The 14,195-nt window shown below is 38.1% G+C and overlaps 1 protein-coding gene across 3 annotated transcripts in view; it reads left to right on the forward strand.

The window, feature by feature from the left end:
• The window catches only part of MPP7 (membrane palmitoylated protein 7), a 317,439-nt gene that overhangs the window by 73,536 nt on the left and 229,708 nt on the right, over positions 1 to 14,195 (forward strand). For all 3 annotated transcript variants that reach the window (XM_034987220.1, XM_034987221.1, XM_034987219.1), the window contains exon 2: positions 4,195 to 4,353. In XM_034987220.1, coding sequence (XP_034843111.1) covers positions 4,317 to 4,353 — 37 coding nt within the window. In that variant the 5' untranslated portion in view covers positions 4,195 to 4,316. The remainder of the gene's footprint in view (positions 1 to 4,194; positions 4,354 to 14,195) is intronic.

Here is a 14,195-nt window from a genome sequence, read left to right on the forward strand (position 1 = left end):
ATAGGATTTTTAAATACTTACGATGAGCTAATTAAAAGTTGGGGCACCCAGGTGGCTCAGTTGGTTAAGCATCCAACTCTTGATTTCAGCTCAGGTCATGATCTCAGGGTCATGAGATTGAGCCCCACATTGGGCTCTGTGCTCAGCGTGGAGTCTGCTTGAGATTCTCTCCTCCCCCTGCTTCTCCCCCTGCTCCCGTTCTCTCTCTCTCTCTCTCTCTGTAAAATAAATACATAAATAAAATCTAAAAATGTTTTCATGTTCTTGCATACTCTGTGAGAGGAAAAGTGTTTGGAAACTAGGTCCAGCATTTTATTTCTTGTTCATCTGCTTAAACTTTGTGGTTAGGTGTTGTGTTGTGCTTTATGATAAGAAAGACATATTTGGTTTTGCCTCCCATTTTTGGCACAGAGCTCCTAATAAAGCCCTAGGTGATAAGAGTGATAAAGGTTACCTTGTTACTGATAATGTGCCCCTTTCAGCCACACCTGAGGTTATGGTAACACAGTGCCTTTTGTAAAGCTCCTGAGAGTGGAGGCTGGTTGCCCGTGGACCAGCCTTGATTAGAGAGTTGGAATTTGCCGTCCTACCTCTGGAGATGTGCGGGGGGCTAAGGGCAGCATCAGTCACCACTGGTCAGGGATTGAATCACTCGTGCCTATATAATGAAGTCTCCATAAAAACCTGAAAGGACAGAGTTCAGAGTGCTGCTGGGTTGGTGAACGTGGAGGGGGCGGGGGTGGGGGCGGGGAGTCGGGCACCCAGAGAGGGAGAGGGAATGGGAGCCCTGTGCATCTCTTCCATCTGGCTGTTCCGGAGTTGTATCTTTTTATAATAAACCGGTGGTCTAGTCAGTAAATGTTTTCCTGAGTTCTTTGAGTGGCTCTAGCAAATTAATAAAAACCAAGCAGGGGTTTGTGGGAACGTCTGATTTATAGTGAATTATCAGAAGCACTTGCGAGGGACATGGGGGCGTGGGCAGTCTTGTGGGACTGTGCCCTTAACTTGTGGGAGGGGATGCTGTCTCCAGGTGGAGAGTGCCAGAATTGACTCAAATTGCAGGACACTCAGCTCGTGTTGCAGGATTGCTTGGTGTGTGGAAAACCACAGTTGGTGTCAGAAGCGGTGTTGCAGTGAAGTAGTGAGAGGGATGGGAGGCACCCAGGGGGAGTGTATGTTTCTTAATAGTTGTGTGTGCATATTAATGAAAATTTCTGCAGATGATCATTTCTCTGGGTGCAGTAAGACAATTTTTGCTTTACCGAAAACTCAAAAAAACAAAAAAGCTTCCGGCGACAAACACTTGCACTTCCGCGGTTGACCATTAGATGTCATGAGTGCCACGGGAGCCCTAAGGGGGTTACCCAGGGCCAGTAGAAACTGAACGTTGTAAGCTCGTAGACCTTCACATATTTCACTGTTTCCACATGATCAATGCCAGAAGAACCTGATACTGTGTGATATATAGAAGCAAGGTACGACTGGAATAATGAAATTTCAAAAATAAGCCTTTTTAAAAGGCGGGTTGTAATAGTTCTATTGGGTATTGTAAATGTTTCAGGTGCACTTGATACCGCTGTTGGGTTCCTGGCGTTTGGGTCTCTCTCTTTTTATGGAAAGATGGATTGAACTTCAATTTAAGAATATTCGGTAATCCCTCTCAGGACATACTGTAACAGCTGGTATTTTTGTGTTGTAGTAAATTGATTCCATACAACAGTCAGTAATAATTATGGCTGGTTTCTGACAAATTCCGAAGTATTTTCAATAAATTTAGCCAAAGAAAATAACATGATTACTACGAAAATTTAGCTCAGTTTGAAAGTTAAACCCAGCAACTCTGCTTCGTTCCACAAACTAGTAAGCATTTTTTACTGGTTGGGATTTTTATCCATTTACTTTGTATACTTTTGCAAGTATACTTATGCTTATACTTACATTATACTTATATACTTACATATGTTCTGAGAAGATAATTACTTTGTAGCATATATTTCTTAAGTAATATAACTTTGGAAAAATTTAACCTTGGGTGTTTGTCATGAAATAAAAAGTGAGAAATGCTGAGGTCTTTCATAAGTGGCTTTATGTGTACAGCAGGAATATCAACTCAGAAGGATGTTTTGCTGTGCGAATGTAAGGTTGTCTTAGTGGTAATAGAATGTTTGATATAAGATAAGATCACTTATTATATGGTGTTTGTGGTTTATAAAAGTGAAGCATTGTTAAGTTCTTCAAGGCGTGAAGAAAGGGGTCGTATGTATTGTATAGACTGTTGTATATTTCTATAGTTAAGCAGTTTGTACTATTTAAATTATGATTTATGGCATAAGGAGCTTAAATTATCTACATAACACACACACACATAGTAACTATCTACCCACACGCATATACATGTGGTAGAAATGAGTGTGTGTATGCTTTGCAAATTTCAACCATTTCCTCCTTATTTTCTCATCAAAACAAAAGTCTTATTGAGTGCCTTCTTTAAATCATGTATGGTCTGTTTCTTCTTTTGTGTTCGAATTAAGGAACACTTTTATGTAATTGAATTTTAATCCTGATTGTTAGAATAATTTATGAAAGCAAAGCGGAGTTTCCTCTTAAAATTATTGGGGAAAACAGCCTCAGAGATGGGCATTAATGAAACTTGTCTTTCTCACTTTTTAGCTTCGTGATTTATATTTTATTTGGTATTTAAAATAACTGCCGTCATATTTTCAATTAACAATCTTCTCTGCATATTTTAACTTAGTCAACCTCTGTAATATGAAACAAAATGCAGGCCATTGCTTCAGATAGTCTGGTTCAAGATAGTCTCTTTGGTGAATTTTTTCATACTAACGTTCGCTTTGATAGTTAAAAAGCTAATTTAGAAGGTTTTAATAGAATTTTGCAGCTTAGACTTTTTCAAGTGAAATTTGGCAAGCTCATTATTCCTTATTCTGTAATATGAATCAGCAATTTAAAGGCTTCACGGGTTGAAGTGAGCCAGTTTTTCGAGTGTTTATAATATCTGTTTTTCTTGTTAATATATGTTAAAATATGCTTTTAAATTACTGAATTTGCTTTATAGAGAACTGGGGAGAATGCATTAAAAATGGACTTAAACACATTGTGTGGGGCTTCTGATTTCTAAAAAATATAAATGTAGTGTATTTTCCGTTATTAGGCAGCAGCGGTCCAAATTTAAACCACATGGCCTTCTCCTAGGTGTCAGGCCAGTGTAAATTTTAATCTCGCTACTTTCTTTTATGTTTTCATTTTATAATCTCATTGCCTGAATTAAACAGCTCCAGTCATAATAGCCAGCATTTCTTGTTTGCTGGTCACGTGCCAGACACTGTGTTGTGAGCTTTAGCGTATTTAATTATCAAACGGTTCTAAATTGCTGTTAATCTCCATTTGTATAGACGGTAGTGAAGGCGCAGTGAGATTAAATAAATTGTGCAAGATCACAGATTTAGCAGGTTGAGAGATTAGGCCAAACTCTGGAGTCCTTGCTCTTCAGCTCCGAGAAAATAGTGCCTTACTGCTTCTGTCCGGATAAACCAGAGTTAAAACAACTTTTGAAAAAAATTGGCATTTTTCAAAGTGCGTCCAAGCTTAGTTTTTTACCAAAAGAATTGACTTTTGTGTATTAGCATGGATTGGGAGGTCTCGTTTTGATTGTTAACCCTTCTGGGAATCTCTAACATCTTCAATTCTCGTCGTTTCTCCAGGTGATTTGCAGTTTCAGTTAGAGAACTTTGCAGTTGGCATATTAGGATGAGCTATTTAAAAAAATTACAAGTATTTATAAGTTGTTGATCATCTACAGAGTCGCTGTTCTGCATTAGAAATAGAGCGTGGGATCACGGTAACAGAGGCAAAGGATTTGAGAATAGCACTGGCGTTAAGAACCTTCTTTACGTTCTCAGTCCGCATTCAGCAGCCCTCAAACTAACTGCAAAAATCTTTCAGGAAGCCTTGATACATGCATGAGGAGCTTTCGTGGTTTTAATTAGAAATTTCACATCCAAATCAAAGACTCTCACACTTCATATGTGCACGTAGCATTGTAGACAAAATTTGGAAGAATCGTGATCTCTCTGGTAAGCGTGTTGGAATAAGAACTCTGAATTAGTCGCAGAATGTTGCAATTTAGTAGTCTTTCCTATTATTATTTTTAAAGTGTTTTTCTTCTCTTTTTAGAAACAGCCTGCTCGGTATATAAATCTTGGTCGACAGCGTGGCTGCAGGCCACTGACTGGAGTTCTCTGTGGCTTTCTAAGTGGAGAGTGGTGTGGCTGTCCCAGCCTGTGGCGGCTTGCATCATGCCAGCTTTGTCAACAGGATCTGGGAGCGACACAGGTACGTGAACCCACGAGGGCCAGGTGTCCTTCCATTCTTACTGAAATTTTCTTGTTCACCGTGGCAAACAGCGTTGCTTTCAGTAAGCGCAAACAGATCACGCTTGTTTTTCTGGAAACCCGCGTGAGGGGCACAAAATGTCAACTCTGATGCATCCTCCCAAGATAAAAGTTGTCAAAGGACCTTGACGGACCACTGCTTTCTCCAGGGAGTGGTGGCTCATGCTGATGCTATCGTACGGTCTTGCCTTTTGGAGTAATGCCATGTGTTTAAGTTGCTTTCAAAAAAATGAGTATCTTAAAACATACAAAAAAGCACAGCAAATAGCGTGATATTCCTTTTATTCTTCACTCAGAGATTTGATAACAAGTATGAACTTTCTGCTATGCTTCAGACCTCTCACTTTTTTAAGAAATGAAACAAAGTCTCTACTCCACTCTGGTGTTTTCTTTCTTCCTGTCCCCAGAGGTTAAAAAGCGATTCTGAGGTTGATATATGTCATTAAGGGATTCAGGTGAAACAAACAAGCATATTTCACCTTTATTATCGGTGGTAAGATTCAGTGGTACTTCGAATAAGGGTTCCAAGAAAGGGAAGAAACTCATGTATGTATGTATGTATGTATGTATGTATCTATGTATGTATAAAATCCTGTGCTCCTGACCTGTTTCAGGAGGTGGGCAAGGGAGGTCAGTGCCCCTTTGAAGTCTTATTCTGGGGTTCCCCAGAATCAGCACTTTTTATTTTTCATTTAAAAGAAATTTTAATTAAAATTTGTTTGTTTGTTTTTTAGTATGGTTGATACACAATGTTACGTTAGTTTCAGGTGTACAACACAGTGACTCAGCTTCTGTGTAGGTATATGCTGTGCTCCCAGCAAGTGTAGCTGCCGTCTGTCACCATACAACACTTTTATAGTATCGTTGACTATATGTCCTATGCTGTGCCTTTAACTCCCGTGACTTACTCATCCCATAACTAGAAGCCTGCATCTCCCATGCCCCTTCACCCATTTTGCCCATCCCCCTGGCCGCCTCCCCTCTGGCAACCGTCAGTTTGTTTTCTGTATTTATAGGTCTGAGAATCAGCACTTTTTTTTTTTTTTAAAGATTTTATTTATTTATTTGAGACAGAGAGAATGAGAGGGAGGAGGGTCAGAGGGAGAAGCACACTCCCTGCCGAGCAGGGAGCCCGATGCGGGACTCGATCCCGGGACTCCAGGATCATGACCTGAGCCGAAGGCAGTCGCTTAACCAACTGAGCCACCCAGGTGCCCCAGAATCAGCACTTTTTAAAAATTGGTGGACCTTTCATGGAACTATTAAAACAGAATGTGAGAGGGGTTGAGGAGCTACGCATTGCATTTTTAAGACCCCCTCAAAAGAAGTGGCGCAGTGTGTGACTAAAAATAATGTTCTCTGTGTTGCACTGACCGTCCTGAATTTGGTTTCAACCAGTGCCATTCTGTAAGCAGCTGAGATATAGTGGTCTTCCCTGGGGCAGGTACTGGTACCATAATTTTAACAAAGCTGAACCACAGATTTGGAAATACTGCTCTTTGCTCTCTCAAGCATAGCCATTCTTACCTTTTGGCAAATTTTGCCTTGTCTTTATCCATCAGTAATGATTTTTTTCCACTGTAATTTCCACTGAGGATTAGTTTTTCTTAGGAAGTGATTTTGATTTTCAAATACATAAAAAAAATCTTTTTTTCTCAAAGACATTCACTTGGAAGCCAGGTCCTTTGGAAAAATTTTTTTTCTTCATTTTAGTTTTTATATAGTCCCACATTGTGTTCTACTATATAAAATGAATGATTTAACTTTCCATAGTGGTTTGGGAAATTATAGATAAAATTTATTTGAGCCTTAAATTTACTACAGTTGTGTAATGAATAAGTTTTATGCCTTGCTGTTCGCCAAAAATGCCTGTTTAATTGAATGCAAAATATTGTTGCTGACAGCTATCTCGAAGAATGATTAAAATGGAGTATTTATAGTTCATGGGGGCAGTCGAAGGGTCACTCATGAAAATAGCAGAGGCTACTCAGAATTTGAAAAGGACTTTTCCACACGTACCTGGCTCACTTGGTGCAAATCTCAAGTGCCCGTGTGACTCACACCTGGCTTTGTGATATTTTTTGACCCGTATGTCCCGACAAGGTTTGAGTCAAGCAGAGAAGACGTGCCTGTTCCAAGAGTCCCTGCATTCAGAGAAGCTCCAAAGCATGGTGCATGCATGAGATGCTTACGGTTCCCTTGTAGTTCCTCGCAGACCAGATGTAGCGGTCAGGGGTCTTTTTTACCCTACGCGGTATTGCTTAGCAATGTCTCTCCAGGGTACAGAGCTGGAGAGCATAACCGAAGGGCAGGTGCTCATGCAGCAGGAGAGAGTGGCTCACAGCTGTTCTGATGCCCATAGTAGTCATGTGGGAAAATACTTTCAATGTAAAACTTATACCATTTCTCCCCCTCCCCTTTCTACTTACTTCATTAAGGAATAAAAGTTTAATTACACAAGCAATCCATAAATACATTCTCCTCGTCAAAGATGCATAGATAAAAAAGGAAAGAAATTCTTTACATGCCCTTTCCCTGCCCCCAATCTCATTTCCTTTCTCCGTTTGGTAAGTATCCTTCAAGAATGTTCTGTACGTTCAACAGTTAATATATATGGATGTATATAAATATATTGTTTTAGGTCTTTACTTTTTAGTCAGATTCTGTCATTCTCTGGATTGTTCTGTAATGTTCTTTCCTATACCAAGTAATGTCTCAGAACTGTATTTCCATGGTGTGTGTGTGTGTTTATGTATATATCTATATAAACTTTCTATCTATACATATATCTGTGTATCTCCCTCATTCTTTTAAACTAAGGCATACTTTTCCATAGTATCACAATTTAGTGAACCATACTTCTGTTGATGAAAGACTTGATTTTGCTCCTTTTGTAATATTTTGGAAGAAAAGATGTAAGTATTGAATGGATGTTGTCAAGTTGTCCTCCAGAGCGGTTAAAGCACTTAACGATCCATGGACAGTGCATTAAAGATTCTTTCTCCCAACTTCTTACCAAGCTTCAAATTATAAGCCTTTGTAATTTTTACCCATCTGATGGGTAAAACATGGTATTTTAAGTGTTAAATGTGCATTACTACTGATGTTGAGCATATTTCCATCTGTTTAATGGCTGTTTGTTCCTCTGATGTGTCAGTTCATATCCTTTCCCATTTTTCTATTGATAATCATTTTCTTATGTTTTTATAGAATTTCTTTATTTGTATTTTATAAATTATGGGGCATTTTAGGTTGAACACCATTTTTTCTGGTCAACCATTTGTCCTTTTTTTTCTTAAATAGTATCATTTCTTTTATTGAAGTTGATAATTTTTCTGTGGACAAATCAATCTTTTCTGTATGGTTAATGTTGTTTTGTTTTTTTTTTTAAATTTTTTCTTATGCTTTCCTACCTACTGCAAGGTCATGAGGATGTTCTCTAAGATTTTCTTCGGATAATGAAAATAGTTTGTTTTTACACATTTGGAATTTTAGTCCAACTGTGATTTATATGTGGAATGAAACAGTAATCAAATTTTATTTCCCACATGAACATCCAGTAGTCTGCAAACCACTTATTCAGTAGTCCGTCCTTTCGACATAAATTTGTAATATCCCCTCTGTTGTACACCAGTATTACATATAAGTTCTGGGTTTTCTTTCTTGGCTTTTTAAAAAAATAATTTTAATGGACCTTATGTTTCAGAGCAATTTCAGTTTTACAGAAAGATTATGAAGATAGTACAAAGTTCCAGTACACCTTATACCTTGTTTCCCTGATTATTAACATCTTAACCTTAGTTTGGTACTTTCAGTTAGTGAATCAATATTGATACACTGTTGTTGACTATATAGTTTATTCGGATTTTCTTAGTTTTCCCCTAATATCCTTTTTTTTTTTTTTTTTTGGCTTCAGGATCTCCTCTTATATTTAGTTGTCATTGTCTCATTGGGCTTCTCTTGACTGTGAAGATTTCTCAGACTTTCCTTGTCTTTGGTGGTGACCTTGACCGTTTTAGGAGTACTAGTCAGGTGTGTTGTGGAATTCCCCTCTCTTGGAATTTGTCTGATGTAAAGTGCCATTATTACCATATCAAGGGTGCATACTATCAATTTGACCTATGACTGTCGATGTTGGCCGACAGGGTGAAGTAGTATTTGTCGGGTTTCTCCACTGTGAAGTTACTCTCTTTTCCCATTCTTTCCATCCTGTACTGTTTGGAAGAAGGTCCCTAATGTGCAGCCCGCACTGGAGTAGTGTGTGATGCTCCCCCTCCTTTAGAAGCTAAAGTATTGGGGCACCTGGGCGGCTGAGTCGGTTAAGTGTCTGCCTTCGGCTCAGGATCCTGAGATGGAGCCCCACGTCGGGCTCCCTGCTCAGTGGGGAGCCTGCTTCTCCCTCTGTCTGATGCTCCCCCTGCTTGTGCTCTCGCTCTGTCAAATAAATAAATAAAAATCTTGAAAAAATAAAAGAAGCTAAAGTATCTATGTAATATACCTGGAATATTTTGTCTCTTTTCTCCCATTTATTTGTTTAGTGATTTATTCATATCAATGTGGACTCATGGATATTGATATTTTGGGTTATAATCCAATCCAGAATTTATTTTGTTGTTCAAATATTACAGTTTTGGCTGTCGGGAGCCATATCATTTGGCTCCCATCAATGTGGGCTTGCTTGTTTAGTTTTAACAATTCCTTACTTTTGGCATTACAGGGTGCCCCAGGCTCATTTGACAGTGCTCCGGTCCTGGACTCAGCCATTTCTCCAGGGAGCCCTAGTGCCTTTTACTGGGGAATGGGATTAGAACCCAGGATCTGGGTGATGATTTGCACGTTGCTACTAGAGTGTTCTTCTTTTAGGTCTTGTCATCTGACAGAGCGAAGAAATACATGTGTGTATACTAATCCACGTAGATACACACATTATAAACATTTTTGTGTGCGATCAGCTGTAACTGTACTTGGCTAACATGAATTCTTACAGATGTCACCAGCTCTAATTCATTAACAAATGGATCATTTTAGCCTCCTTCCGTCGCTTCTTTGTAAATTCCCATTCCTAACAGTGAGAAGCCTGGCGGCCACCATCCACCATCCATTTACGTATCAATTCCACTGTACGTGTGAAGTGGTATCAGAATTGTTAACCTGTACCTCATGGGAAACCACTTCAATCAACTAGAGAGTTGACCTTGTTTTTATTCCTCTGACAGTACCATGCAGTCTTACAGACTCATTCCTTTCGAGCATAGTACCTATGTTAGTTCTAGTTTTATAAGTTCATTAAGTGTGATTTTTTCCTCAAACATCATATAATATGAAATATGTACACAGAAATACATGTAAAACTTTTATAAGACCATTTTAAAACTGGTTATAATGCCAACAGCCATGGGATCACCATCTGGTTCAAGAAATCAAGCATCCTGAAAGCAACCTGTGTATTTCTTCCCATTCACAATCTCTTCAACCTCCTTAGAGGTGGGCATTTAAAAAAAAAAAAGATTCCTATTTTATATTATACATAAAACCTAGATTATGATTTATGTAAGCTCCCTAGGCGATATAGTTTAATTTTGCTTGTTGTACTTTAGAAATGCGATTACACCATAGGAATTGGAGTAGTTCCAGTTGGTGTTACAACCCTCTTCTCTTGCTCTGTGGCTCGTCTTCTCGTTCTTGGTGCTGTCCTCTCCTATCCTATATGCAGAAGTTACGAGTTGAGCACCATTTTTCTTTAGGTTAGTGATTTCTGAATTGTATTCATGAAATATTTCCTTAACTTATGATCTAAAAGTTATTCCCTTTTCCATTTCCATTTTGATTTTGATACCTTAGAATAGATTTTTGTTTATAAGGTGTGAAGTCAGGCTCCATATTAATTTTTCCCATATGGCTGTCCATTTGTCCCACCATGACCTAATAATGCCTCTGTTTCCCTCTACGGTGCTACGAACCTTCAGTACTTTGTTGAATCTCAGTGGTGATTGTGAACATCTTTGTTTTTAGCTCTGGATCTCAAAAAGAATTGTTTCAGTATTTCTTCTTTGTCATATTTGCTCTAGATTTTTTCATCTGTGCCCTTTACTAGATTATGGAAGTTTCCTTTTATTCTTAGTTTGCAAAATGACTTTTTAAATGAATAGCCCCTGAACTTTGTCAAGGTGCTTTTTTATTTACTATAACAATCACGATTTGTTTCCTGTGAATCTCAACATAGCAAATTTCATTGACTTTTGACTTTTTAATTGATTTCTGACTATTAAACCAACTTGTATTTTTGTGATAAACCCAATTTGTTCATAATTTATTATCTTCTCCATATAATCTGCTGGATTTAGTTGGCTCATATTTTATTTATAATTTTAATATCTCTTTTTATGAGTGACTTCAGCCTATAATTTTGCTTTCTCATTCTCTCTCATCAGATTTTCACAGTATCATGTTAGCCTCTTGTAGTGAGTTGGGAGAAGTCATTACTCTTCTGTGGACAAGTTTGTGAAAGACTGAAATTAGTTTTTCCTTTAGTGGAACTTACCTGTTTAGGTTACCTGGGCCTGGATATCTTCTTTTTGATAAGAATACTGGTAACTATTTTAAAGATTGCAAGAATGTTCAGGCTTTCTATTTCTTCTTGAGTTAGTTTTAATGATTTATATTTTTCTAAGACTTGGTCCATTTCACGTAAATTTTCAAATTTCTGAAAAAGTTGCATGTAATATTTTCATGTGTGCAGTTTGTATGTTAATTTTTTTTCTTTTTGGTTCTGATATTGCTATTTATTGTCCTTCTTTTTCCTTAATATTGCCAGAGTTTTGGCAGTTTCATTACTCTTTTTAGAGATAAAACTTTTGGCCTTATTTTCTTCATTGTATATTAGTTTTTATTTCATTGATTTTTAAAAAATTCTTTTTCTAGTTACAGACATTTGTTCATAAATTTTCAAACTTCTTCTTTTCCTAACGTTAACATTTAAGGCTGTTTCTCCCTACATACTGGTTTTATTACCTTAGAATCATTTTTTTAAATTGGTTATTTAGGATTTTCTTGAATTTACAAAAAAGAATTTTTTATTTTATCTTTTGGTCCTGATTTCTACCTTAATTGCTTTGAGGTCAGAAAACTTAATTTGCATTATTTCAGTCCATTGAATTTGTTTAGACTTATGGCCAGCTATATAGTCAATTTCAGTGAGTATCTACCTGTGTCTAAAAAGAAGGTATATTCTGCAGTCATTGAGTATAGTTTTCTATATATGTCTGTAAGGTTAAGTTTGTTATTCAAATATTCTGTGTTTTGACTGATTTTTGTTTATTCTTTCAGTTATCAAGAAAACTATTGTAAACACTTTCCCTTTATGATTGGCTTTTTCTTGCAGTTCTGCCCAGTTTTTGTTGGATATATTTAAATTTGTGATTAAATATAAATTTGCTATTTTGCTGGTGAATTAATACATTTTATACTTTTTAATACTTTTTTTTTCAAGATTTTATTTATTTGACAGAGAGAGACACAGTGAGAGAGGGAACACAAGCAGGGGGAGTGGGAGAGGGAGAAGCAGGCTCCCTGCCGAGCAGAGAGCCCAATACGGGGCTCGATCCCAGGACCCTGGGATCATGACCTGAGCCAAAGGCAGACGCCTAACGACTGAGCCACCCAGGCGCCCCTTATAATACATTTTATTTTAAAGTAACTATTTTTTCTGTTAACGTTTGCATGATACATCTTTTCCTATCCTTTTTTTTTTTTTAACTTTTTTTTAATTTATTTTTTTTATTCTTATGTTAATCCCCATACATTACATCATTAGTTTTAGATGAAGTGTTCCATGATTCATTGTTTGTGCATAACACCCAGTGCTCCATGCAGAATGTGCCCTCCTCAATACCCACCACCAGGCTAACCCATCCTCCCACCCCGCTCCCCTCTAGAACCCTGTTTGTTTTTCAGAGTCCATCGTCTCTCATTGTTCGTCTACTCCTCCGATTTCCCCCACTTCATTCTTCCCCTTCCGCTACCTTCTTCTTCTTTTTTTTTTTTCTTAACATATATTGCATTATTTGTTTCAGAGGTACAGATCTTAGATTCAACAGTCTTGCACAATTCACAGCGCTTACCAGAGCACATACCCTCCCCAGTGTCTATCACCCAGTCACCCCATCCCTCCCACCCCACCCCCCACTCCAACAACACTCAGTTTGTTTCCTGCGATTAAGAATTCCTCATATCAGTGAGATCATATGATACATGTCTTTCTCTGTTTGACTTATTTCACTCAGCATAATACCCTCCAGTTCCATCCACGTCGTTGCAAATGGCAAGATCTCATTCCTTTTGATGGCTGCATAATATTCCATTGTATATATATACCACATCTTCTTTATCCATTCACCTGTCGATGGACATCTTGGCTCTTTCCACAGTTTGGCTATTGTGGACATTGCTGCTATAAACATCGGGGTGCACGTACCCCTTCGGATCCCTCCTTTTGTATCTTTGGGGTAAATACCCAGTAGTGCAATTGCTGGGTCATATGGTAGCTCTATTTTCAACTTCTTGAGGAACCTCCATACAGTTTTCCAGAGTGGCTGCACCAGCTTGCATTCCCACCAACAGTGTAGGAGGGTTCCCCTTTCTCTGCATCCCCGCCAACATGTGTCATTTCCTGACTTGTTAATTTTAGCCATTCTGACTGGTGTGAGGTGGTATCTCATTGAGGTTTTGATTTGGATTTCCCTGATGCCGAGCGATATTGAGCACTTTTTCATGTGTTTGTTGGCCTTTTGGATGTCTTCTTTGGAAAAATGTCTGTTCATGTCTTCTGCCCATTTCTTGATTGGATTCTTTGTTCTTTGGGTGTTGAGTTTGATAAGTTCTTTATAGATTTTGGATACTAGCCCTTTATCTGATATGTCATTTGCAAATATCTTCTCCCATTCTGTTGGTTGTCTTTTGGTTTTGTTGACTGTTTCCTTTGCTTTGCAAAAGCTTTTTATCTTGATGAAGTCCCAATAGTTCATTTTTGCCCTTGCTTCCCTTGCCTTTGGCGATGTTTCTAGGAAGAAGTTGCTTCGGCTGAGTTCAAAGAGGTTGCTGCCTGTGTTCTCCTTTAGGATTTTGATGGACTCCTGTCTCACATTGAGGTCTTTCAACCATTTGGAGTCTATTTTTGTGTGTGGTGTAAGGAAATGGTCCAGTTTCATTCTTCTGCATGTGGCTGTCCAATTTTCCCAACACCATTTGTTGAAGAGACTGTCTTTGTTCCATTGGACATTCTTTCCTGCTTTGTCAAAGATGAGTTGACCATAGAGTTGAGGGTCCATTTCTGGGCTCTCTCTTCTGTTCCATTGATCTATGTGTCTATTTTTCTGCCAGTACCATGCTGTCTTGATGATGACAGCTTTGTAATAGAGCTGGAAGTCCAAAATTGTGATGCCTCCGGCTTTGCTTTTCTTTTTCAACATTCCTCTGGCTATGCGGGGTCTTTTCTGATTCCATACAAATTTTAGGATTACTTGCTCCATTTCTTTGAAAAAAGTGGATGGTATTTTGATGGGGATTGCATTGAATGTGTAGATTGCTCTAGGTAGCATTGACATCTTCACAATATTTGTTCTTCCAATCCATGAGCATGGAACGTTTTTCCATTTCTTTGTGTCTTCCTCAATTTCTTTCATGAGTATTTTGTAGTTTTCTGAGTACAGATCCTTTGTCTCTTTGGTTAGATTTATTCCTAGGTATCTTATGGTTTTGGGTGCAATTGTAAATGGGATCGACTCC

The sequence above is a fragment of the Mirounga leonina genome, unplaced genomic scaffold (genome assembly GCF_011800145.1).
Source record: "Mirounga leonina isolate KUSES-001 unplaced genomic scaffold, KU_Mleo_1.0 Mir_413, whole genome shotgun sequence".
In the NCBI taxonomy this organism is placed as follows: domain Eukaryota; kingdom Metazoa; phylum Chordata; class Mammalia; order Carnivora; family Phocidae; genus Mirounga; species Mirounga leonina.